We start from the raw sequence: 27,960 nt of genomic DNA on the forward strand, positions 1-27,960 counted from the left end.
CTGTAGAAAGCAGAGCTGCTGTACCGCTGTCCGCCTCTGTCCAGCATGGCGCTCACACAGAATCCCCGCTCGGCCCGCCAGCGGTCTGAGCCCAGCAGTGGCAGGCATGTGGAGCAGCAGATTGGGTAATAAAGACCGTAACCAGAGGTTACAGCCTCCAATTCGCGTCCGCTCCTCCCCGGTTCAACGGGATATTGCAGTCGCTGGCTCGGGGAGAAAAAGCTCATGTTCTGCAGGAAGAAATCACTTCTCTGCTGATCAAAGGAGCTATTCGAATAGTGCCGCTGGATCAGAGCCAGTACGGTTTCTATTCAAGATATTTTCTGGTCCCGAAGAAGGACGGGGGGTTACGGTCGATTCTGGATCTGCGCTCTCTGAACAAGTACATGAGAAAGTACAAGTTCAGGATGCTGACGCATGCAGTCCTAATCCGCCTTGTGCGTCCAGGCGACTGGTTTGCATCCATAGACCTGAAGGACGCTTACTTTCACATCCCTATTTACCCCCCTCACAGAAAGTATCTCAGGTTCGCCTTTCAAGGTGTAACATACGAATACCAGGTGCTCCCATTCGGGCTTTCCTTAAGCCCGCGGGTGTTTGTCAAATGCACCGAGGCGGCCATCGCCCCCCTGCGGCACAGGGGCGTGCGTGTGGCAACTTACATCGACGACTGGCTTCTCATGGCGCAGTCGTCACACCAGGCCCAGGAGCACGTGAGGCTGCTCACGTCACATCTCACTGGCTTGGGTTTCACAATAAACCGGGAAAAGAGTGTTTTGACACCCACTCAGAAAATCCCGTTCATTGGCCTGTCACTGGACTCAGTTGCGTTCACGGCTCACCTGTCGGCGGAGAGAGTGAAAGCTTTTCAGGCTTGTCTGGCACAATTCCGCAGAGGCGCACTTCTGAGGTTCAGGACGTGTCTCAGACTAATAGGACTGATGGCATCAGCACTGGTAGTTCTTCCACTTGGCCACTTGTACATGAGACCGTGTCAGAGATGGGTGACGTCACTGAGGCTGAACCCGGCGCTCCACGGTCGCCGTCACGTTCTTGTTTCCTCCGCGTGCGCTCTGGCGCTGCGCCCATGGAAACGCAAAGGCTTTCTCACTGCAGGCGTTACCATGGGGACGGTCCTGGTGAGGAAAGTGATCACTACAGATGCCTCTCTGTCGGGCTGGGGAGCCACACACGAGGGCAGGATAGTGAATGGCACATGGGGCGCGCAGGTGCGCGGGATGCACATAAACTGATTGGAGCTCCTGGCTGTGTCGCTGGCACTGAAACACTTTCTGCCTTTCCTGAGAGGGCAGCATGTGCTGGTCAGAACGGACAATACCACGGTGGTGGCATATATCAACAGACAAGGGGGACTGCGCTCGCATCACCTTCACAGTCTGACACACAGACTGATCGTGTGGAGCAGCTCCCACCTGTTATCGCTGAGAGCAACGCACGTCCCTGGCATCCTGAACCGGGGGGCGGATCTGCTCTCCAGAGGGAATCCTCGCTACAGGGAGTGGACACTCCACAGCGAAATAGTGACCCAGATATGGCAGAAATATGGACAGGCAGAGGTGGACCTCTTCGCCTCGGGGGAGAACGCCCAGTGTCCCCTGTATTTCTCCCTGTTGGACCAGAGTGCTCCCCTGGGTCTGGACGCTTTGGCACACGAGTGGCCGCGCGTCTTGCTGTACGCGTTTCCCCCGTTAGAGCTGATCACTCCTACGCTCGCCAGGATGCGGCAGAGGGGGCTGGCTCTGATTCTGACAGCTCCGCGCTGGCCAGGGAAACACTGGCTGGCGGAGATATTTCAGATGTTGTGCGGTCAATCTTGGCCCCTGCTCCTCCGCAGGGACCTATTGACGCAGGCACGCGGAGAAATCTTTCACCCTCACCCGGAGCGCATGGCGCTGTGGGCTTGGCCCGTGAAAGGTTTAACCTGCTGACAGGTGGGCTCCCGCATAACGTCATCGTAACTATTCAGAGCGCCAGAGCCTCGTCCACACATCGTGCGTGTCACTTCTACTTCTCTTTTCTTAAGGAGTCCGTAGCACTGATGGGTTTGGATGACTTTTATTACACCAAAGATAAACCACCGTCGAACTCGCTGATTGACCATAAACTTAAAAGTAGAAATGAAGTCTCTCACAAAAAAATATACTTTTATCAAATGAGCCGGCCTTGTGCACGATGCTCGGCGTATGGGCGTGCATCTTCAAAAAACACACCGACGGAACACAGCCTGGAAACAAAGGTTCCTACCAGACCTGATTTTCAAAATAAATCAAACAGATAGCAAACAAAAATTATGGCAGTAAAACTCCCACCAAATCACAAACATATTGTGATTTCACTTTAAAATATACAAACAATTATAAGAGCATTTCAACACCTTTAACATTTACTCTGCTTCTAGCAGTAACACTGTTTTGTGGACTGGTCTTTCGAGATACACTCTTTTCACAGTCCCTTTTCCATCCTTATCCAAGGTTGAGTCACTGAGCAACAGCTTCACCTTTCTGACTCTTCCATCCATGCTTGGATGTACTTCTGTTACTCGTGCCAGTTTCCACTTGTTTCTTGGAACATTGTCCTCTTGGAGAATAACAATGTCATTCACCTTTGTGTTCCTTTTATTCTTTTGCCAGATTTGTCTCTGTTGAAGATTCAGGAGATATTCTTTCCTCCACCTTGTCCAGAATTCATTTGCCAAAAACTGAACTTTCCGCCACCTCTTTCTCAGATACAGGTCTTGGCTCACGAACTCGCCAGGAGGGGGCAGTATGATGCTGGATTTCATCATGAGAATATGATTAGGTGTCAGAGGTTCAATACTGGGATCATTTAGGTTTTCCACTGTTAATGGCCTGCTATTTACAATAGCCATGACTTCATAAAGAAATGTTCGGAGGGAGGCACTATCAAGTCTCCGAGAGTTCTGATCTAGAATACCAGTTAAAACACTTCTAATGGTCCTAATTTGCCTCTCCCAAACACCTCCCATGTGGCTTGAAGAGGGGGTGTTCAGAACAAACTCACATCCATATTGTTTCAACTGCTCCTTGTCACAATCTTTCAGTGCATTCAAAAACTCTCCACTAGCACCTACAAAATTAGTGCCTTGATCGCACCTGATCTGTCTGACATGTCCACGAATAGAAATAAAACAGCGTAATGCATTGATAAAAGCATCACTAGTAAGGTCATCTAACATTTCAATATGTATTGCCCTTGAACACATACACGTGAAAAGAAGACCATACTTTTTCAGTTCTTTTCTACCCTCTTTCACATAAAAAGGTCCAAAACAGTCAATACCACAGTAGGTGAAAGGGGGTGTTGTTTCCATTCGATCCTCTGGTAAATCTGACATCCGTTGATCTTGAATACTTCTCCGGTACTTTCTGCAGGTTGTACACTTGTAGATGTGGGAAGCAACTGCGCTGCTGCATCCTGTGATCCATAATCCATTGGAGCGCAGCTCGTTGACAGTTATTCCTCTTCCTTGATGATGCACCTTTTCATGGAAGTGTTTAATAAGTAAGGATGACACATGACTTGATTTGGAGATGATTGCAGGATGTTTGATGTGTGGGTGAAGACTTGATCTTGCCAAACGTCCTCCCACCCTGAGAACTCCTTGCTCATCAACAAATGGACTTAAGTTGTAAAGCTTGTGTCTCTTGTCTTTGAGTAGAATATCTTTCCTTTGAGTTAATTCTTTGATTTCCTTGCTGAACATGTTCTCTTGCTCGAGTTTTATTATGAACAGTTCTGCTTCTTGTCTGTCATTAACACTTGTATTTTCACCTTTTGTTTGTGTGACTCCTTTAAAATCCTTCACAAATTTTTTGAGACGAGCAACAGCTTTAACAGCTCTTCTCCAGTCTGAGAATTTGGTGAGTCGATCGAGTATTGTTCTTTTTCCTTGTACTTTGGTGTTGAGCACATGCACCGTTTTCAACTCGGGGTCATCAGACAGAACTTCTGTAACCTGGTCACTTTCAATGGGTAGTTCACTTTGCCACAAGAACTCTGGACCTTTAAACCAGTTGGAGTTAAGTAGCTGTGAAACGTTTAACCCTCTTGATGCATGGTCTGCAGGATTGCTTTCAGATGGTACATGATGCCATTGTTGTGGGTCTGTGAGTGACTTTGTTCTTTGAATCCTGTTTGCCACAAATACGTGGAATCTCCTTGCTTCATTATTCACGTATCCTAACACAACTTTGGAGTCTGTCCAGTAGTGTTCATGCAGATCACTTATTTCAAGTTCATTTCTTAACATCACACTTGTTCTTGCTGCGACTACTGCAGCTGTTAACTCGAGTCTAGGGACAGTAGTAACCTTAACTGGGGCTACACGTGCCTTTCCCATGACTAAGGCACACTGAACCTTTCCTTCCGAAGTGACTGTTCTTAAATAACTACACTGTCCATAGCCTGTGACACTAGCGTCTGAAAAGTGGTGTAGTTCCTGCTGAATGATGTCTGTGTTTGTCGGTAAGATGCATCTTGGGATTCTAACTCTTGACAAGTTTTGGAGATCTTGGAGCCAGGATTCCCATTGAGTGCGGAGTTGATCAGAGAGTGGCTCGTCCCATCCAACTTTCTCCTGACATAGCTGTTGCAGGATTTGTTTCCCTCGTAAGATGAATGGTGCAATGAAACCTAGTGGATCGTAGACTGATGCTACTGTGCACAGGATTCCTCTTCTTGTCATTGGGTACTCTTTCACTGTTATTTTGAACTGAAACTCATCAGAAGAAATGCACCACTGTACACCGAGAGCCTTTTCCATCAGTGGTTGTCCAAGTGCCAAATCAAAGTCCTTGACGCTTTCAACACACTCTTCTCTTGGCAGTGACTTGATCACATTTTCACTGTTTGAGATGAACTTATGTAGTCGTAGTTTTCCTGTACTACATAGTTCTCTTGCTTCCTTGACTAGACTTATCGCTTCTGCTTCTGACATGACACTTACAAGTCCATCATCTACGTAAAAGTTCTTCTGAATGAACTTGATTGTGCTTGGAGCAAACTTGTCCTCACCTTGTGTGGCCAGATGTTTTAAACCAAAGTTGGCACAGCCAGGGGAAGAGGCAGCACCAAACAGATGAACCTTCATGCGGAAGACTGAGGGCGGAGCGCTGACATCACCATGCTCCCACCATAAGAAACGTAAATAGTCCTGGTCTTGAGGTGATACATGGAACTGGTGGAACATGCGTTCCACGTCGCACATTACAGCCACTGGGCCTTTCCTAAACCTACAGAGCACTCCCACCAAGGTGTTTGTGAGATCAGGCCCTGTAAGTAGGTGCTCATTCAGTGAGGTGTCTTGATATTGTGCAGAACAGTCAAAGACTACACGTATTTTGCCAGGCTTTTGAGGATGGTATACTCCGTGGTGGGGAATATACCAGGCAGGGGAATTACAGAGTTCTTTCTCTGGTACCTTCTCTGCATCTCCATGTGCAATAATGTCCTCCATGAACTTTACATAGTCCGCACAGTACTCTTGATCTCTTTTGAATCTGCGTTCGAGACTGCTCAGACGTTGCATCGCACTTGACATGTTATTAGGAAGACTTGGTCTTTCACCTTTGAAAGGCAGTGGCATTTCATAGTGTCCATCCTGCTTTTGTTTGATTCCTTTTTCTAGCTTGGTAAGGAAGCGGAGGTCTTCTTGTGAAATGCTTGTGTCTTCCACTGCTCTCTCTGTGAAGTCTGATTCAAGAGCTTTGATTACATCTGGGGAAGTTACTTCTTTTATTTGGGTCTTGTAGATGTAATGAACTTCATTCTTTAGTTTTGTGATTGGCTTAGTCACTGGGATTACTTGTCTTACAATGATGCGGTGACTTACTCCAATGACATCACTGACTGTTTCACGTGAATCACAGCAGCTTATTATGCTCCAGCCTAAATCTGTTTTCTGGGCATATGGTTGGTTTTCTTCGCCACATATAACTTCTCTGGGCATTAAAGCTTGTGGGCAATTGTACCCTAACAGAAGTCCTATTTCACAGTCCAGTGGTGGAGCAATATCTTGAGCGAGATGGTTTAAATGTGGCCATGCTCTTGCAGTATCTGGAGTAGGAATGTGACTACGATTAGCAGGTATGAAGTCACGTGTGTAAACAACTGGTACAGTGAGTTTTTTCTTGGAAAACAGTCCTCTTATTTGCAGGGCTTGAAGCTTTGTGCATGGTACAGTTGTTTTCTTAGACGACATTGTAGATAGTTCGAGCTTAACTTGTGTTTTGGTTGTGTTTAAGTTGTCTGCCACTTCAGTGAGAATGAATGACGAATCACTCTGTGTGTCCAGCAGAGCGTAGACAAGTACTTCCTTATTTGGTTCACTTTGAGTAGATATATAAACAGGTACTATTGCAGATGTTTGTGTATTATTATTATCATGAGTCACTCTATTGGATGTGCTCACATTCACTGTGTCTTGTGACTGTGTTACTGGTTGCTTGGTTTCTTTCTGTTCACGTACTTGTTCTGTAGGTAGTTCTTTCTTTGTTTCTTGTCTTTGTCTTTCTTCATGCAAGCATGTGGGATGGCGTTTTGAGCATGTGTTGCATATCATCCGGTTGCTGCAGTTCTTGGAGATGTGACCACTATTTAGACAGCCAAAACATAGTTTCTCGCTTTGAATAAACTTAACCCTTTCAGTGACTGGTTTCTCAGCAAACTTATGACACTTGTGCAAGCTGTGTCCTACCCTTTTACAAAACACACAAGAGCCTGCACGGTTTTCAGTAGAGTTCGTTGTGAAGATCTTTGCTGAATCTTGTTTCTTCTGAATGGTTGTAAACTGAGGTTTTGCCCTGGGTTTGTCAGAATCACCTTGTCTCATAGTTTGATATGATGTAATGGGATTACATGCAATACTTGCCTCCATTGACAGGAATGTTACAAAATGACTAAAAGGAGGGAATTGCTTGTGCTCCAGCTGGTACTCTGTAGCTTTCCTGTTCCATCTGTTACTCAACCAGTCTGGGAGTTTAGCAGCAAGTCTTTGGTTCTCAATCCCATCATTAAGGACATTCAGGCTTTCATTGTTAACCATTGCCGATTGACAGCTTCGTAAAAAGTCTACAAACTTTCTGAACTCTGCACTGTCCTTTCCTGTAATTTTTGGCCAGGAGTGTAACCTGTCTCTAAAGGCCTTCGCAATGACAAAAGGCTCACCATAGCGTTCATTGAGCATTGTCCATGCTGACTCATAGGAATCTTCAGAGCCAATCAGAAAGTAGCCCTCTAAGGCTTCTCGAACAGAGCCACCTACATACTTCTGTAGAAAGAATATCTTCTCTGCAGTGGGAATGTTCTTTCTCTCAATTAGAGTCTGGAAAGATGCTCTCCAATGTTTAAACTTAAGTGGATCCCCACTAAACACTGAGGGCTCTGGAATAGGCAGTCTGTTAGCTGACATCGCTTCTGCCAAAGCTTTCACAAGCTCAGCTGTACTCTCAGAAGGGATGCTTGACTCTTTTGGAAGTTGTAAGGGGTGATTAGCAATGTTCTTGAGCTCTGGTATCTGTACATTTTCAGGATTTGGAGTAACATATTCTTGCTTCAGTGGGAAGTAGTCTTCATCATATACTTGTAGTTTTGCTTTAGCTGCATTGAGTCTTTTCAGATTTTCAAGTCTTTCAATTTCTCTTCTCAGATCCTCAACTGACTTTCTTCTTGCAGCACTTTCCTCTTGTTGTTTCTTTAGCAGAGCTGCTTTGTCTTGTTGCCTTTTCAACTTACGCTCCATTTCCTCTTTCTCCTCTAGAAGGCGTTGTGACTTTGCAGCTGCTTCTTGTTCAGCAGTTATACGTTTTTCTTCTTCTTCGAGCATTTGCACTCTTTCTTTATGTTTCTCCTGTTCAGTCATTATCTGAAGTACTGCCCTTGTCGCTTCATACTCCGCAGCAGCTTCTTGTCTTTTGGCAGAGGAGACATTTGAAACACTAACCGAGCTAGAGGATGTAAATATAGAGCTAGCATCAGGCCATACAATCTGATCTGGATTCTCTCCTTCAATGTGAGATTTTGCATTCTGCGCAATTAAGTTAGTCACTGATGTGCACTTGTCTAACTTGGAACGCATGTCATGAGGTGGACCATCTATTGCTCTGTATTCATCATAAACGCCATTCAGCTCAGTTACTTCTCTTTGTACAGTCTTCACATGTCCTTCAATAATGTCCACTGGATCTCCTTTGATCACAGATTTCTTGGCAACTTTAATTAACGCTTTCCATCTGTCATAAATGCCATCAAAGTGTCGATGCAGCCCTTGTAACTTGTCTTTGTGAAACTCTTTCCCTTTTTCTGAGAGCATGCGAAACCTTTCACTTTTACGCACCTCGACTTGCACTGTTTGCTCTAAACAGGCTTCATCCACTTGCCGTGCCTCTTCAGCCTCATCTGCTCCGGCTGCTTCATCTCCTGTTTCATTGCTTACTGACATTGTTTCCTTTTTTATTTATTTTTTGAAACCCTTTGTACTTTTTGAAAGTCTTTTTTACTTTTTAGCTTGACTTGAGAAAATACTTGTGAGCTTGGTTGCATCCATTCCCTTCTTGTGACTTTGTTCTGCTGTTGTTTTCAAGCTTCACACAGTTCCTTATTGTTTTTCCCTCCTTGTGTCACCTTTCCAAACATATACTTTAATGTCTGACCTTTGGACGTCTTAATGAGGAAGCAACAGCTGAACGTGTGTCCATCAACTTTGCAGCAGCTTACTTGTTGCTATGACGCGATTTCGCCACCAGGAGGCCGGGAAGGTGCAGGTCCGAGTTCGACTGTCACTTCTACTTCTCTTTTCTTAAGGAGTCCGTAGCACTGATGGGTTTGGATGACTTTTATTACACCAAAGATAAACCACCGTCGAACTCGCTGATTGACCATAAACTTAAAAGTAGAAATGAAGTCTCTCACAAAAAAATATACTTTTATCAAATGAGCCGGCCTTGTGCACGATGCTCGGCGTATGGGCGTGCATCTTCAAAAAACACACCGACGGAACACAGCCTGGAAACAAAGGTTCCTACCAGACCTGATTTTCAAAATAAATCAAACAGATAGCAAACAAAAATTATGGCAGTAAAAGTGCGTATGAGGGAAAATGGCAGGCTTTTGAAAAATGGTGCGTAAGGGCAGGTCTGGTGGCTTTTCAGAGCCCCGTCCCTGCTATCCTGACATTTCTGCAGGAGCTGCTGGATAACGGTCTGGCTTTCTCCACCGTCAAAGTGTATTTCGCCGCTATATCGGCTTGTCACGTCGGTTTTGGGGATAAGACGGCTGGCCAGCATCCTCTTATCTGTCAGTTCATGAAGGCAGCGCGGCGGCTTCGCCCGGTATCCAGGAGCTTGACTGCGCCCTGGAATTTATCCTTGGTGCTCGAAGCTGTGTCACGCACACCTTTTGAGCCACTTCAGCAGGTGGACCTGCGGATGCTCTCCCTGAAAACGGCTTTATTACTCGCGCTAGCGTCTGCGAAACGCGTGAGTGATATCCATGCGTTATCGGTGAACCCGGCCTGCATGCAGTTTTTCATGGGGGGACATAAGGTTTTATTGAAACCTAACCCCGCATTTGTGCCTAAGGTTTTTAACCAGGCAACTTCGTATCGCCCTATCGAGTTGGCGCCGTTTTATCCCCCTCCTTTCGCGACGCAGGAGCACGAGGCGCTTAACGCGCTCTGCCCTGTGCGCGCGCTGAGGGCGTATGTTGACAGGACAGCCGGACTCAGGAAGTCCGAGCAGCTGTTTGTGTCATGGGCCGCATCACATCTGGGAGAACCGCTCACTAAGCAGCGTTTATCTCACTGGATCGTGGACGCTATTAGCATAGCTTATAACAGCAGGGGGTTGCAACCTCCTGCGGGGCTGCGCGCACATTCCACGCGTGGTGTGGCCGCGTCTTGGGCGCTTTTCCGGGGGGTTTCTGTGGAAGAGATCTGTGCGGCTGCCAGTTGGGCATCGCCTCACACTTTCACCAGATTCTATAACCTGGATGTTACTGCGCCATCAGTGTCTCATGCTGTGTTAGGCGTGGGTTCTGTACCCAATGTGTCTGCCTGACCGGCTGGACATATGCGCCTGGTCTTCGAGGTAAGCTTGTCTGGCAATACAGGAGTCTCTATATCCCATAGTGAGATACCGAAACGAATGTTGAAAGAGAACTTTAGGTTAAGAAGTTAACCCCGGTTCTCTGAAACATGAGTGAGGTAGACCACCCTCCTTGCCTGGAGCGAGGAAGAGGTGTGCTTACAATGACTGAGGAGATGAAGTCGACGTGGGGCTCTTATAGCAGGGGGAGGCCCCTCCCTGCGGAGCCGACGTCACGTCAGTCTGCCAGTCAGGACTGGCGTAGTGTAATATTGCTTCTGGGGAACAGCGCTGGGGGCGTGTCCCATAGTGAGATACCTCACTCATGTTTCAGAGAACCGGGGTTAACTTCTTAACCTAAAGTTCTCCATGTTGGTGTTTCTCATGACTCCACTGTGGGGGGTGTTTACAGGCCCGTCGTCCGGGGTGGCAATGCCCCCCCGCCTGTGCCTCCTTGCCCCCCTGGCTGTCAGAGGGGTAATTTTGTTTTTCTTATTAAAAACAAAAGAATTCATCATTTCTTTTGTGTGTCACATTGTGTTAATTCATATTCAGTTAACTGAAATGAATAAAATTTAAAAAAACAAAATAATTTTAAGTTACGTTTTGGCTTCTGTCATGTGAAGCGTGCCTGCTGCTGCAAGTGCGACCAGGCGTCAAGGGGGGCAGACTGCTTCGCCCCCTCAGTCCAAAAAATTAATAAATAAAGTTTTCAGTCTATTTTGTGCTTAAAAAACAGCAGCAAACTCCACTGGCTTGGTCATATCAATATGAAGTGTTATGCTATTCAAAATTCCCCCCCCAAAAAAAAAGTGGAGACTCCAGCTCTACTAAAGGTGACAGCTGGTTATTTTATCATTTGTTTTATTGCTATTTGTGCTTTTTAGCAATGTGATTAATGATCATATGTTGTTGGACACAGTAGAACAGGCCTCTGATCTGTGGATTCTGTCTTTGTGTTGCTCCGTTACTTTTTTGCCACCTTTGCCCCCCCCCCCCCCTCTACACTGGGCTGGAGCCGGGACTGGGTGTTTATTTATGCAAATAAAGCGTGTTGTCATGAAACTGATGACGAGTGGGCTCGGGTCCAATCCCCTGCCTGTATGAAACAGAGAGGTGGGCCAGGTAGCCGCGGTGAGTTGCTCTCGAGCAGCTCACCCGGCTACCTCTGTGACCGATCTCGTATGGGTCTCGCGAGTTTTCGATGCCCTACGTAGGTCCTACGTATCAGTGACGCCGGGCCAAATCTGGCCTTGGCGGCTCAACAGTCTTAAAGGTCTGCCTTTGGCTTTCTCATGTCGAACGCACCTGTTTGTTTTGATACCGGTGAAGAGCGAGACGATAGCGAACGACATGGAGAACAAGAAGGAGAACGTGCAGAAGAACGAGAAAGCGTTTTATAGGAGATTTGGGTGGGAAATGTGAAAACCACCACCTGTCACCACCGTCATTACCACTGTGGGAAAAAACGTTTTAGTTTTTTTGTTTTTTTGTTTTTTGTTTTCTGTATGTAGCACAAATGCTTTGTGTATGAAATGTGTAATATAATTGTGAAGTTTGCAGCTCTTTAAAATTATTTTTTGCCTTTGTCAATGCGAAATTGTGCTGGGAAAAAAAGATGAACAGAAAAACAATATGTTGTAGCAGCCCTGCTTTCATTGCAGTTGACACAGGTATGCCAAATGAGTATTATAGTTATTCTACACTTAAGTCAATATCTGTTTTTTTAGATAGCTGGGAAAAATGAAAACTCAGCTGTCAAAGCACAGCCATTGCCCACTATGGTGAGCGTCAGGCTGTGCTTTAAGGTAAGATTTATACTTTATTGTGCTGGTGTAGTGTACACAACATTAATATTTAGGTCTCAATAGCCTTAAAATTCAGTACAAGATTGATCCAGCAACTAATACATATATGAAAACTTGTGAGAAATCCATAGAATTTTGTAAAGAGGATTGGAAATGATGTGACCCTTAAAGCCTGTGACAAAGCAGGATAACTTTGTTGCAGTATTGCTGTCTTGAACATAAATTTACAGTGGAGAAAAAGTATGGAAATGACTATGTGCACTATGTGAACAGTTTGTGCAGGGAGATGTTGGTGCTGTCTTGAGTCCTGGTGAATATGCAGAGGCTTCCATGGTGTAATCTAAGGTGCCTTACGTAAACATGCACTTTAACTTGCATCATTTTCTGTTGAACACAGGTACAGAATGGACTGAAAACAGAAGCTAACTCCCACTGTCTGCCTGACTACTTTCAATTACATTGAGGGGTTAACTTTTGAACAATATTGTTATTTCCTAATATCCAAAATTGTATTGATATTTTCACCAATCCAGGTTTGATGTGGTTGGACTGAAATGTTATCAGTCATTAAATTATGAAACTTACTGACCTAACCCTGTTGTTCACACTGTTGTCAGTGTCTGATGGATCGGCTGTGTCATATTCTCAAGCTGTTACATTCTTTTACGAAGTTTATGTTATTAAGGGTTTATCAACCGTCCATCCATTAGTTTGTGTAAAAAATAACCGTTCCATCTGGCTTGTGGTTTTTTTTCTCTCTGAGTCCTGTTATGAAGATTTTTTGTTATTAATTCTTGCTTTTTTCTACAGATTTTTTTAAAATTGAAATGTCAATATGGTTTGTCCTTTGCACTGTGACATTGTTTTTGATGAGATATTTTAATTAAAAAGGTGCACGTTTGAAATAAAAGAATGGTATTAAAACAAAACCAGAAATATGCTATATAAATAAACTTATCTTGCTTTGACTTGCAAAAGAACTGACTTTAATTTGCAGCTACCATAAGTCACTGAATGCTGTAAAGATCTGTGCTGGCCATATGGAAGACAGCAGGTCAAACAACAAATTCAGTGGTAGTTTTATGTATGACTAAGGAAACTGCCAGTAAAAGCATGCTGACACGTAAGTAACACTGGACTATTGTACATCCTTAGTTGATTTGTTTGTATCATTCTCAGTGACTTGACAGTACTGTGGACATATTTAAATTCAATTGATATTGAAGCTTCAAACGATGTACCACGTTTTTTACAGTGTCTCAAATACCTTAAGTGTTACAAATCTCTTAATTAAGAGATGGTAAAAAATATATATATTATTACTCAATAGGTTATAAATGAAATAATTCAATTAATTTAACAGATGTTATGTATAGATGTGTCACTGTTTGAATTATATTAACCATTATCATTTTCATCACAAATATCTCTTTGGTATTTTATAATTAAACCACTGGTTTTGCCTACAAAGGCAGTCTCTTCATTTAAAAAGTGCAAGAACTACTGTATTACGAATAAAAAATAAGAAAAAAAAATCTCGTGATGTGTCACTCCCTAAATATATTAAACTTTAAAAAAAAAATCTCCATTTCAAATATCGAGCGATCTGTCTAGCGATCTGTATGTTGTTTGTCCACGGGGACTTGCCGTAGGAAGCGGTGACGTCATCGGCAGGCGCGAGCCCCGGACAGATTTGGCAGCCCGGACACATCTGGTACCTACACCGGACCGGCACTGCAACTTTCAAGTGACAATTTAGCGCTGTTAGAGGTACTTGCAATGAATATGTCAGGGTACACATCATTAAAAATGTGTAACATATTTATGGTGGAAAATAAGTATTTTTAAAGTTGTAAAACTCCTTAATGCACCTTTAAGGGTATCAATTCCAAGTGATGAGGAGATCAATACAGGGCGACCCCTGCTGGTCAAGTTTTGTAACTGCTTTCATGAAGTCTTGAGTCGAAAAAAATGCAGTTTATCGTCTAACAATCAGGACCAAAGAGCAGCAAAGCACAGAGTAATCATGTGTGCGTATTAATAATATAACTGTTATGAGATATTTACAGTCCTGACAGGAGGCTGGAGCAGCAGTCAGACATTTACCACTGTGTTAAGGACACTTTTACTTTGACGAGAGCGGCGTAAGCCCCGCCCACCTGCCATAAAGGAAATAACGAGTGGAAAATCCGTTTTGTCAGTCAGAACGGAAAAATGAAAAAACGAGTTGAATTCTCGTTTTTTTCGTTTTTGCCCAAAAACGAAAAAATGAGAAAATGACCCGTTTATTGGTATCTGATTATGTCAATTTAACAGGAAATCAAACTAACAAAAGGAACCTTGCCCTGACAGGACAAGGTATCTTTTGTTAGTCAAACTAAATAAAACTAACAAAAGGTACATTGTTGGGTCAGGGGGCCCCTGACCATACACTTCACTTTGATTGCCTTTCTGACTGTAGTATCTTTTATTAAGCGTGTGGTAGAGAGCCAGTGAAATGACAAGTCAGTGCAAATATATGGATATCCAATGTCTGCTATAGAACATCAACCAGACCTACGACTTGTAAGGCCACAATTGGGCCACAGAACTTCATCTTTTGAAGCAGACTGAACATCAAAGATGCTCTTCATTTACTGTTCTTAATCGACTCACGACTGAAAGATTTTAGGCTTTCAAATGTGACCATTTGCATTTTTCTTAACGTAGCTTGTTGGTTTCTGTTGAGTACTTTAAAAAGGAAAAAATCTGGACAGCAAAAGGGTTTCCTTACAAGCCTGAAAGAATAAAAGGAAACACTGCAGGCCTTTAGACGCTGCCATGAAACCTATTCTCCCTTCTCACCAAACACTTCCCAAGATTAAAGCCACTTTGCAGAGTAGGAGAGACTCCATTTCATAACTGAGCTGATCATTCAGGTTGTATCAACAGGTTTTGTAATGTGATTACTTGAACTATATTTGAGGGACTGTGATGCTGGAAGTAATGTTGCTATTATTGTTCTCAAATGAAGTTTGCTGCAATCAAATATTAATTAATTCATTAATAAAAGTTATTGATGCACCATAGGAGTGAAGGGTTGCCTTGGGAGGGAATAGGGAAGTTTCTGAGATGTGTTCAATCTGTGAGCTCTTTCCCTCCGATAAGTCCTGTCTCCGAGAGACGAGTGAGTGATGAGATGCTCCGTCTTGCACCCCAAATACCTTAAACATGTGGACAGGAATGTCTGCAGTGGGAGGTGTTGCAGAGGCAGATCGAAATGTTTGTACATGTTTGACTTCATGAAATGGCAACCTGCTCAGGACATCACCATAATCAACTGGGTCCGATGGATGGATGGATGGATGAACACTTGCGTCAGGGACTCTTGCTTTAGTGCCGCTTTATGAAGATGATGATAATAAGAAGTTGGCCATTCTCTCTCTCGTTTTTGTTGCTGTCATGCATTTTTCGATTTATTTTAGGAGACAGTGTGATTTAGTTTAACTCCTTAGAAGACAGACAAAAAAAATCAAGAATGTACAGCTGTGACGGAGGATATAAAAGTGGGTCACTGCCTGAGACCTATAGTTTCAGACATCACAGTTTCACCACGTCACTTGTCCTTGTTCACTTTCAACCGGTGAACTTTTGCGTTTATGACTTAGGTAGATCTAAAACTGGTGGGACATCTCCTGCAGGAGAAAATTTGCTGCACATCTTAATTGGAAAACGAAGAAAGGTGTATTCTTTGATCACTGACAACCTGCAGGATAAACTTGCTGTCTAATGTAATTACAGCCAGAGTCATGTGCAAATGAAGCCATGCATGCAGGCTTTGTTGTCTGTGGAAGCTCAATGGCGGCATCTAGTGGACAAATGAGATATAGGAAGCATTAAAAAAATTTTTATCATCGAACTGTTTGTATGTTCCTGACCTTTTGAACATGAAGATAGAAATCGTTGGTTATTGATAGATGATATACACAATAATGACATAAATAAGATAAATAAAGAATGACAACCAAAACAGCACAGACTGCGATGTTACTCAACAACACGAGTGTCAGTTTGATCAATACATGATTACACCTGCAGCCATAATAATCCTTCAACATTTTCAAGACTGGTTCCACTTGAGAAACCTAACAGGGATATCGACATTGTCAGAGGCCCTGAACAATGCCTGCAAAACACCAATTAAATGACTGAGAACATTAGTTTATTTAAAAAAAAACAAAAAAAAAACACAGATATAAATTTTTTGGCATCATAAGGAAAGGAAAATCACCATAATAAAGAATTATGTGGAGGTGTACTTCATCATGTTCTAAAAACAGATTTAAAGACGTGAGCATCTCTATACGGTATATAGACAAAGAAAATAAAATATGTAATATGAACAATGGAAATTAAGTGAAACCAAAATTAAATTGATTACTTATTTTACTCAATCTGAGCATGATTCAAATAAATGGCGAGTGTGTAACATACTGTATGTTTCACAGAAAAAAGTGATATTTTCCGGAAACTCAGCGCTGAAGGAGGAAGTGTATGGCATCAAATACACTGAGAGAAAACCAGATGTTATCAAATCACTTACAGTAAAGTGTTATGTATAAACTGCTGTACCTGCAGGTCCTGTTTCATATTTAGCAAAGATTCAACTTTTCACAACTACTTTGGATAATATGATAGTGTTTCACATTACAAAACCCTGTGATGACAAAATTAACCAAAAAAATTGAATTTCCATCAATGCACTGAACTGAAATCAACATCTTAAAATTTTTGGTTGTGGATAAGAGTTTAATAATATTAAGCACTTAAATCTGACTGCATTTAAATACAAAGTTTCAGTTGTTATTCAACCAAGCTTCTTCAACAATCAAAGATAATCAGATGGAACACTGCTGATGACAAAACAACAAACACAGGCTGTTGTTTTTATATTGTGGTATACATGGTTTCTTTATGTGAAACTCGGTCACTTTTAATTAAAGAAAGATATGAGGCTAATTGTACACTTCCTACCTATAAAGAATAATGGTATGTTTATTTTGGCTGTGACTCCTCTGCTCTCATTCCAGTATTTGTTCATCCAGCTTTTGAACGAGTCAAACAACTACTTCTCAGGGAGGAATTTGTACTTGATCACCTCAGACAAACAGCTACAAACAACAACAAACTAGTCGTCAGGGTTTGAGAGGACAAACAAAAGGTTTGACTCTATCATTCCTTGCTGACATATAGCTGCCATACACACCTTCAAGGATGATGGAGGCCGGTTTCCGAATAGCCTGCAAGAATCAAGGCAGGGTGGATTGGTTCCTCTGAGGTGACCCTCGCCCTGCCAAAAAGACCCCAAATCATGTGCAAACACCCCCAGATGGAGATATCAATCTCCTGGTGGAAGACTTAAATGATAACGAGAGTGCGCTGGCAGCTTCAGGCCCCTGGTTGATAGACTGTAAAAAAAAGAATATTTGAGACAACCTAAAATTTTAAGGCAGCGTTCTGCAGTAAAAGTTTTGAATTGTGTCAACGATTTGCAATGTCATTGTCCTAAGCGTCATTTCATTATTGTCCCAATTACATTTATGCTGTTCTGTTAATGGATCCTACTATTAATTCTTCGTTTTGCCAATCACAACATGTTGATTTGCTCAATAAGTCATTCAAATAGCTAGCAAAAGCTTTTTGACTGCACGATCATTATTTAACTACCTGCATGTCAATAAACACATAATCCTAAATGGTTTGTTTGTTTAGGTTTATTTGAGCATTTGAACATTTGGTTAAACCAACTCGTACAATCTAAAACAAGTAAGATGCAACAAGTAGAAAACAAGAAAATAAGTCAAATAACTCAAAAGGAGCAGGCTGAAGCTATTGCTTATATATGCCTACCCCGGACATTACAGTCATTCCAGTCTCATAGTGCAGCTACGTGTACTAAGACTTACGTGAGAACTGCAACTGAAAATATATTTACGTTTTACATGCACATGAACCTACCCATAGAACCAGAACCCACAATTTCCATCCCAGCCACGTACACACTGTAGTGCATCAGTGTCTGTCCATGGATCCATTTACTTATTTTGGGGATTAGTTCACTCATTGCTCTTTAGCATATTCTTTAAGTGCATATATTTTTTATAGTTTTTTTTTAATTGTGATTCACTACTAGATGTTTTTAAGGTGTTGTCTAATTCATTTCACAAGTGCACGCCTTTTCTGGTCATACATTGGCTCTTCAGGGTTGTACGCATACACTGGACTTTAAGGTTATGTTTCCACCAAAAATTGGATCCACCTTCTCTTTCTGAGAACCTGTTTTGGATGTTTCCAGGAAGTTTGCTATAAATGGCCTTATAAATAATTAGTAGGGTTTTCAGCTTTATAATCTCATTAAGTTTTAGAATTTGGGATATTTGAAACAGTGTGTTAGTATGTTCCCTAAAGTCAACGTTGTGTACAACCCTTATGGCCTTTTTTTGTAATCTAATAAGAGGTGATAAGTGGCTAACATAGGCATTTCCCCAGATCTCAGAACAATAACTCATGTAAGGCAGAATTAATGAACCATACAACATAACAAGGGTTTTTTGATCTAGTATATATCTACATTTTCCTATTATTGCAATATTTTTTGCTATTTTCTGGCGCATGCTGGCAATATGTGAATATGTGTTCCCGATTTCTATAACCACGACAGTAACAGTCAGACACACCTGCATTAATCAGCTCGTCCTATCATGAAAGGCAGGAAGCAAAGGAGCTCCTGAAGTTCAGGAAGTGGTTGAGTTGTGCAATGAGCCCATTGCTAAGGACTACCGCTGACGGACAAAAAAAAAAAAAGGGGGGGGGGCAAGATAAAAATGTTCCCACTCAATTAAATGCAATTAGAAAATAAGTCTTGAGGGAACACAATGGTAACTTTCTAAGAGGCAGGCGAGGTACAGGGATTAGCATTGTTAGCTTAACTGAAGAAGTAGCCAGCTTACTCAAGTGCATTTGGTAAAGCACAACAAAATACAGTACCAGCATGTCTATTTTCACACAAAATACTTACTTTCACAACTGGACTGAAGCTGGTCCTCTTCAGAAAAATCTTCTTATCCTATCGTGCTGATGGTTGACCTTGACAGACCATAATGGAAAATTTGCCCTTGCAAAAAATATAGGAAACCCTGAACTTTAGGGATTGCATTATGGGAATTTTTTTCCTATTGTTGTGCCAACAACAATTGGAAAATTGTGCTAATTTGAAATTACATATTTGTGAGTGTGAAACTGGGTCATGTGGTATCTATAAAAGCGAGGAATGAGGACAACATATTTATCCTTTATGAGTATCACCTGTACATAGAGATGGTATCTGTTTATTTTGGCCGTGACTTTTCTGCTCCCATTCCAGTTCATCGTTCATCCAGCTTTCGAACGAGTCAAACAACTAATTCTCAGCTGTGGAAGTCATCTCGGTTGCTGTTAGGTAAGAAGTAATGTAAGGATGAAGCAGGTCAACAGGGCGCCATTTGAATGCAATTCAGAAAGAGTCAAAGAACTGTTTAACTATGTGCAAGTGAATCCAATACAGCCCCACAGTTGATGCATACTCTCAATATATTTCAGTATTGTTATCATGTTTGTGCTTCACAGTAGTGACCACTCCATGTCTATTTTTGGTATTGCCAGGTGTGTTTCAAAGAGTCCTTGAGCTCGAGTTAGCTGCAGTGGAGCACCAGTCCATCTGCATTGATGACATTGGATTCATTGGTCGGCATGACATTGTTGAAGTCTCTGGCCAGCATGGAGGGAACATCAAAACTGTGATTCGCCACCACAGCATCATCCATATACTACCCTTGGCCCCTACAACACTGTCCGTCTGATCACACTCCTGGACAGCCGACACAACACACTCATTCCACCAGACCAGACTGACGTCCTGGACCATCTCATGTAATGTTGCCATTTGGGGCCCCGTAGATGTCCATCAGGCTGCTCTGGTTCAGAACTAGTTCACTGCCCACCTACACTTTTTAGTTGTTAATCATTGTCCGTATTCTCCTTTCCTCAATCCCATTGAGGATTTTTTTTTTTCTGGATGGAGATGGAAGGTGTATGACAGAAATCCACAAATGTATATAGCACTTCTCCGAGCCATGGAAGACACTTGGGGATATAGCAGCTGAAGCTTTTCATGGCAGGATTTGTCCTGCTAGGCGATATTTCCCCCACTGCTAGGCCAGTGGAAACATTGCTTGAGACGTGGATGAGGTGCTGTGGCCAGACTGAAATAGAGGAGAGGATGCAGCATAGTCTTCTTTTATTTATTGATTTTTTATTGTCACTGTACACAGTAAATTCTTTTGTTTTATGTGGCCACGTTTGTGTTGGTTGTGATGTACATTGTAAATTGTTTTCGTGGAAAAAATAAAATATATTTGATCATGTATTTTTGCTCTGAGTATTAAAACAATATTCTCAAATATTTTACAAAACACTTGCGTCTGTACTGCCTGCAGTAAGTGTAACACTGAACAAAAATAGGCTTAAACAGTTATAATGAATAGAGAATTGTTTCCCATTCATCAGTGTTCAACACCAAGCACATTAGTTTTTAACTGGCTTTTAAAAATGTCTGTTCTTCTGATGGTTTGTGAGTGTCATTTAAAAACAAAGTATAATTTTGAAAAGAAAATACATTGTTTTGAAAGTAAAGTTTCCTTTTACAATTATTTTGGATTTCTGGTTTGAGGTTTGAGAGTATGAAGCATATTTTCAGAAAATGTGTGTAAATAATTGAGAAAAACTGTATTTCAATAGTCCTCTGCTTTAATGGCAAAACATATCAATGTTTTGACTTGCAGTGCCACACTGCCACAGGGATGATGCCTTTTGAGGGCACGATTTATGGGAAAGAACTGTAGTTTTGACACCTGAGTGAAGTACTGTATATTGAAGAGATATGAGCTTTGACAGGTGAACCGTCGTGTTGCGCTGAACCATCCAGGTTATTTTGGCCAAAGGACCAAGAGTGTCTGGAGAAATTAAATTGTTGAAAACGGAAAATAAAAGGGAACTAGATAGAGACGTTAAAGGTCAGCATTTACTATTAACACCATCTTGAGAATGATGCTCATAAAAATTAGGCTTGGTGCACAAGTGAGAAGCGTTATATTCTGTAATCCAGACATTAGCTATTACCTTGACAGATATTACTTTATTCATCCCTTTGGTAGGATACATGAAACACAGCACCAAAGGACAACAAGAAAAAAGTTCAAGGGTCAAAACAAAAAAGATTTCTAAGTGCTTCTGTCAATATTTGTAGAAATGATCCTTCCAGAATAAGGGAAGGATTTGTAATGAATTCTTCTGGATAGAAGTTTGATCACCAATTCACATTTCACCTTGACTGTAACCAACTCCACTGTTTATTTGATATGTGGAAGTCTGCACAAAGGGTTGGTAATTCCCCTGTATGTTTGAACTGATGATCAACATCCAGAATCAAAAGTATCAGAAAGCTTCCGAAATCCCTGTAAATGAGAGTTTGTCATCCATTACTAAAACTCTACAATCGACAAAACTTTTGAATTGTCTGGATGCATCCAGACTGAAGTGGATCAAGACAAGCTTCCAAACACTGCAGGATGGATTCCATCAATATTACTCAAAAAGTCCTTCTATTCACAATAACCTTATCACCTCCAGAGAAAAAGACACCAAGACAGGAGTTAAAAAGTAACAAGAAAATTAATAAACAACAAATATTTAAAGTCAAAATTATTTGAAAAGGTAAAACTGTAATTAAATCCTGATAAATCCTGATGTTTGATGAAGAGTTACACAAAAACAAATATGATACATTAGTCTATCTTACTGTGCAGTTTATCTTTTGTAAGTGTTGATGACTGAGTGTAAAATCAGAGTGTTGTCAGACAGGTAGATGGGTGTGTTCGTGTATTCACATGTGTGTGGTAGGAGGGTGTGTGTGTGTGGGTGTGTGTTGGGAGGTGATGGATATGGATAAAAGCCACTGTTTTGCTGCATGCAGACTGTCTTTGCTCAGGATCACGATTGCTGGTAAGTTTGAACAATTCTTCATTTTGAGAATAATTTGAACTCTCCTTTTGTCTCGCACCAGAAGATGTTACTACAAATAATCTTTCTGCTTTGCTGTCATTTCACCTTGCAGTGTTTCTCCCTGCCGTCACGCCAAGCCATGTTCTCCCTCCTGGTCATTGCTGTGCTCTGCACCAGCTGCCTGGCAGCACGTAAGGACTCATCCTCTCTGCATCAGTTATGTTTTAAAATCAACATCCAGCTTCTGTTGCTCTTGAAGTGACTTCTGTTTTACTTTTTTTTTTCAGCATATGATTTTAGCTCCGTCTCTGTTCCTGTTGGAGGTAACAGTGGTGATGTCTTCTACACACAAGGAGACGGAAGGATCAGTGGAATTCGGGTCTGGGAAAATCGAAGTTCTTTTATTACAGGGTCAGTCTCCATTCTTCCTCACCTATACATATCTATTTTCTTCCCCTAACATTAGCCGTTCCCTACAATATACATATCTGCTGTCTTTTTGTAGAATTCAGGTACGTTACGGTACCACTTGGTTGCCCACTATTGGATTCGAAGTCGGACCGGCACAGGAACTGTTGTTACGAGGTCATGAAGCAATTACTCAGGTTAGACAGCTATGTGTTGATTTTTTTTTTACATCACCATTCTTAACATATTTTTTTTACGGCTTACATAATTTGATTGGTAACATGGATGTCTATTGGTTGCTTATGTTTTGGGGATAATTTTGTAGTTCATACTGCTGCCTTCATCCTCATCCTCATCCTCATGTAAAGAAGATGTCATTTTTTTAATCAACTTTTCTTTGAAGATCTCTGGAAAGTACTCCACCAGCTACATCTTCCAACTGTACGTTGTGACCTCTCACAGACGCATCCTGGTGGCAGGCCAACCAACTTGGGTCATTAATGACAATTCTTCCTCATTAAAACTCATTAAAATGAATTCTGAAGATTGAGTGTATTAAAATTTGGTTTTCTTTCACAGTATTCCTTCAACATGTTCCCTCAATACCGAGGAGCAGTGCTCAAGAGGCTGCATGGACGCGTCAACAGTGCAGGGATCACTTCTCTGGGAGCTGACTGGGGAATGGTCTACTTTTCCAATGCTTTTTTTTCATGAATAAATAATTCCTTGAGGAGACGATTGCTACAGGATAGGTTCAGTTCATTTTGTATTGACATCCCAATGTAAAAAGCTATGCTTGTGAAACAACAATGTATGAAAACAGAACTCTTGCTGATTATACAACATACATTTATTTTGGCTGTATAAATATGAGATATTCATTCCTGTAAGTGTGCTGCATATCAAAGGTGAGCGGTAAATAAATACATTTTGCAAATCCAAAGCAGTTAAAAACAAAGATGCTGTTCTTGTCACTGCCAATGTTAATTACACGCCTATCGAGGTTTGAAGACATCACGTAAACATTGGTATGGTTTTCATTTCTGAATAGCTTCACTGTCTATAGGATGTTTCACTGTGCTCTTCTCATCGGACATTTTTATTTCCTTTCTCTGTAATGCTTTATGGTGGTTATTTGAAAAGTGCAAAATAAAAAAAAAAGTACCTTCATTTTGTGATTCTTTTAGAAATATTTGCTGAACATACAAAATCAAACTTACAATCTTACTGACAAAGATGGGCTGCACAGTCAAATTTATATCTTTTTTCTCTCTGTTTTTGGCATTGAACAAATTGCTTTATGGCACAATACATCCTCTTTTGTCTTCAGCTGAGCATCAGTCAGACTGGCTGTAAAGTCTTCCCCTCTCCTCAGCTGCTGTCCATCCTTCGCCTCACATTTTGAACATTGTCAAAGCAGAGCATGAAGTGGTGGAACTAGTGCTCCTCTTCTTGGGTTTTCCAGACCCGGTAGCTCAAATAACCACTTCCCGCATAGCAGAGTGTGGTGAGAGATGCAACGAACTGAGGAAGAGTCAGAAACAAGAATAAATTGTGGACTATATTCAAATTAACAATAAAATAAACATAAACAATGACCTTCACATATGTTTATATAATGAAGTAATCGTCTTGGCGTCCAGGTGAGAAGTGATAGGCTAGTGTTTTTTAACAGTGTCATTCTTTCTACCCATAGGTGTTGTTTTTTTTTTTTCTTTTGTTTTCTTAAAGGCTTGTGGCTACTGGCCCGGAATAGACCCCACCAGCCCGGAACACACCGGCCGTTCAGGAAACCTCCCGAACCTCCCGATGGCCACCCTGCCCCTGTTCGGAGGTGTTCGCGGGAGGAACAAGCCGCTTCTGCGGCTTCTGCTTCTGCGATGGTCGCTCCCGCTGCATGTCACTTCCTAAACAATGGCACATTCGCCGCTCGAAACCAGAGCGCGCATAGAGGCGGCAACATGATATCTCATCACGCACAAGCGATCCCACATTGATTGACATTATGACTGCCCAATCACGAGTTGGAACCATACAATTCTGATTGGTTCTAAGAATCCTCCAGTATCCCTTTAATGTTACACCCTGTGCCCTGTTTGCTCAGATTAAAATTTACCGTATTGGCCCGAATATAAGACGATGGTTTTTTTTTCCAGAAATTGCGTCCTCAAAACAGTGGGGTCGTGTTATAATCGCGGACTTACGGTAGATGGTCAATACGCATCCGCACCGCTAGATGGAGCCAAAGTATCACTGACCAGAGAGCGAGTGGAGCGATGAAATGAGATCAAATGATCTGAGGAAAAATGGCGGATCATCTGGAACAAAGGGGCTCGAACGCTGGACAACTGAGCAAACAACAGGCGAAGTTATGATACCAACTTTAAACTGATGGTGATCAACGCAGCAGAGTCATCAAACAACTGACAAGCCGCCAGGAGGTATGGTGGAGCAGAGCGCCTCGTTCTTATTGGAGAGCACAGAAAAAACGCCTACAGATGCTTTAACGCTATGAGAAAAGCTTTCCGTGGTCCCAAGAGCGACGCTTCAGAGAGACTGATAGAAGGGTGAGTGAATACGTCTCTGAAAAACGGAAAGACGGAATGCCCACCACCAGAGCCTGATTCAGCTGAAGGCACTGGAAAGTTATTTACATCATTTATGCAGTTTTGACCCCTTGAGCCTTCTTATTTGTTGCTTATTGGCTTATTGTTTCTTATTTTGAGAAAGAGAATATATTTTTTAATTTCATATCTCGTGAAATGTTATCTCAGTTGAGAGTTTTTGAGTTTATAATAATTGTATAATAAAAATTAGTTTTATGAGTGACCTTACTGTCTTCAGCATTTTTTTTTTTTTTTTCACAAAATGATCTTTGAAAAATAGGGGTCGTGTTATAATCGGAGTCGTCTTATATTCGGGCCAATACGGTACTCAGACGGAAATTTATTCTGGGTCCTGGCAGCAGTATGCTGCCAAAGTCCTATAAAATGAGAAAAAAAAAATTATGGACTGGAACGTATCTTCATGAACTCAAGATCTCCCTTCATTTCGTTGACATCAGATAAACAAATTAAACAGGAGCCATATACAAAGAAACACAATTTAATTTTCTTTAAACTCCAATATGAACAATCAAACCCAATTTCACATTCCAAACAGATGCGCAAAATGTTATTGGAATACAAATAAAACTCTCCCGCACTGTCTCTTTCAGTTCCTGTCCTTTGTTCTCAAATCTCAGAAATCCACAGATTTGGTTATTCCTCATTTAAAAAAAAAAAAAAAAAAAAAAAAGTCCATCAAAGAAAATAAAGCTTGGGTACCCAAAAAATACTATAGAGCTCTGTATTAAGAAAGAAAAAAAATGTGATACTCAAGTGGCACATGAGATGAGCTGGATGACAGTGCTTGATCAGTCCTGGGACCACGAGGCAATGGCTTGGCTCTGATCCACTCGCGCCACTAGCATGAAGACAGAAGTGGTTTCCAATGTGAAATGCAAGACAGCTCGTGGAGACTTACAACCACTCAGCCATGTGTTCTCACCACGCAGCGTTGCAGTCTAGTCTTCAGGCTGGTTACATACGGATGATCTCATTGTCAAATTAAACATTTCTCTATTTTTCTTGATGCGGATTTTTTTAATTGTTTTTTTTTTTTTTTTTTTTTACTTCTTAATGCCGAATTTGAATTACAAATGTTTTAGCTCACGAGTCTTAAGTGAGGCCACCAAACGTAAAGCTGTGTCTAAACCTGGATAGTTCAAATGATGTCATTACATTCAAAGTGATTTCAAAGAAGAGACGACAAACGCTGCACGAACGGGGGCAGCGCGAACGATCCAAAAGGGGTTAGGGGTGGCCAATTGACGTGAACTCCACCCATGGTGTCCTGACAGCCAATCAGCGTTGATGATGTCTGGAGACACAGACAGGATTTTGGTGTTTGGAGTTGGAAATGCCTTTTTTCTGGGTGTTTCGCCTTGATTCCAACGGGACATGGTTCTTTTACCAACGCAGACCAACGCGACCAAAGTGAAGCAATAGAAGCCACTAGAATAGAAGCGAATAGAGGTTTGAACCCAGTTTTAGGTCTATCACAAGGAAGACTCTTCACACTCACCTTCACAGAAAGAGAGGGCAGTGCACTGTAACTGTTATTTTTTGCACCTGCACTGCCCAACGCAGCACTTCTTACATTTGCAAGCGATGCATTCATAACTGGACTAGCCTGCATCTGGTAGGCAAGTCCAGAAGGAAATTTGAAGGGAATTTGAATTCTGCATCTTAAAAAATGACTGATGTGACACCGATATCAGACAATCATACAAGTGACGGCTGCCATCTTGAAAATGGTAGTCATCTTGAATATTCATGACAACTTTTCAATTATCCATAAGACATTTACCAAGTAATATGAATGGTAAATATGTCTTAAATGTCATATCCATTACTCATAAGAAAACTGTTGTTGCTGCCAGCCATTTTGAAAAATGGCTGCCATGGGCACCATGTTGAAAATTTTTTGTGTACAAATTTTCATGCTTGTATCACAAACTGAAGGATTGTTTTGGTTAACCGCTGTACTATGAATAACAAGCGGTGATGAAGCACATCTGAGTCAGTAGATCTCACATCTTCACTGGAATCTTCATTGTTCTTTCTTGACGCAACAACGCCGTTAAGCTGAGATCCTTTCTCCTCAGCTTTCTTCATCTTCCTAATACTGACCATTTTTCGGTCCAAGGGCATCACAGTTCTCTTGTACTTGAGCTGCTTCATCGCCCAGTTGTCCTTCTTTTCCTCTGTACATTCGATAAAGTCATTTTTGTACTGGTCTTTCTGTAGCTCCTTCAGCCTTTTTGTGGAGACCCAATTGACAATAGCAGCAGGATGGCAACCGTCGCATTGCTCATCACTGCGTCCTGAAAGGTTGCCATTTACAACCCACCCCAATAGGGTCCTAATAGCATATGGTCCATCCCCATGACTATTAATCACTTCCCAGGGTTCAAGCAATCTGGAGGCGTTAGTACCTATTAACAACCCCATCTCAGCTTGGATGTGAGGAATGCCAATACCATCCAAATATGGCCACTTGGACAATTCCTCCTTTTTGGTGATGTCTGTGTTTACAGGCATCTTTTTCTGGGAATACCTCTGGTAAATTATAGAATTTCTTTCCACTGAAACTTGAAATCTCCAAACCTGTCAATTTGTAACTTGGAACTGATGTCTTTGAGCCCATTGTCTGTAGATTGATTTGAGTTTTCTTTCCATTTAAATTGAGCATCATCATCAGCTTCTCAGAGCAGAAAGTGGCTGTACTGCCTGAATCCAGGATTGCATATGTTTGAATGTTTTTATCTCCTTTGCTGGACTTGACATGCCCTGGCAGAATGGACAGAATCCCGTCGCTGATCCTGGCCCCTGTATGACCACGTGCTTGCAGAGAGATCTGTGTGCCGGCCACTGATGCTTCTTCAGGATCTGCGTCATTCTCTGCCAACTTGTGCTTGATGTGGAGAATGCTGGAATGGGTTT

At 41.9% G+C, this 27,960-nt stretch overlaps 1 protein-coding gene across 1 annotated transcript; it reads left to right on the forward strand.

Annotated features, from left to right (window-relative positions):
• The first annotated feature begins 8,762 nt into the window (after positions 1–8,762).
• LOC115396492 (uncharacterized) lies at positions 8,763–10,094 on the forward strand. The gene is made up of 2 exons (XM_030102378.1): positions 8,763–8,801; positions 9,189–10,094. Exons 1-2 carry the CDS (start codon positions 8,763–8,765, stop codon positions 10,092–10,094), a joined length of 945 nt encoding a protein of 314 aa, XP_029958238.1.
• The last annotated feature ends 17,866 nt before the right edge of the window (positions 10,095–27,960 follow it).

Source organism: Salarias fasciatus, chromosome 11, assembly GCF_902148845.1.
Source record: "Salarias fasciatus chromosome 11, fSalaFa1.1, whole genome shotgun sequence".
Lineage (NCBI taxonomy): Eukaryota > Metazoa > Chordata > Actinopteri > Blenniiformes > Blenniidae > Salarias > Salarias fasciatus.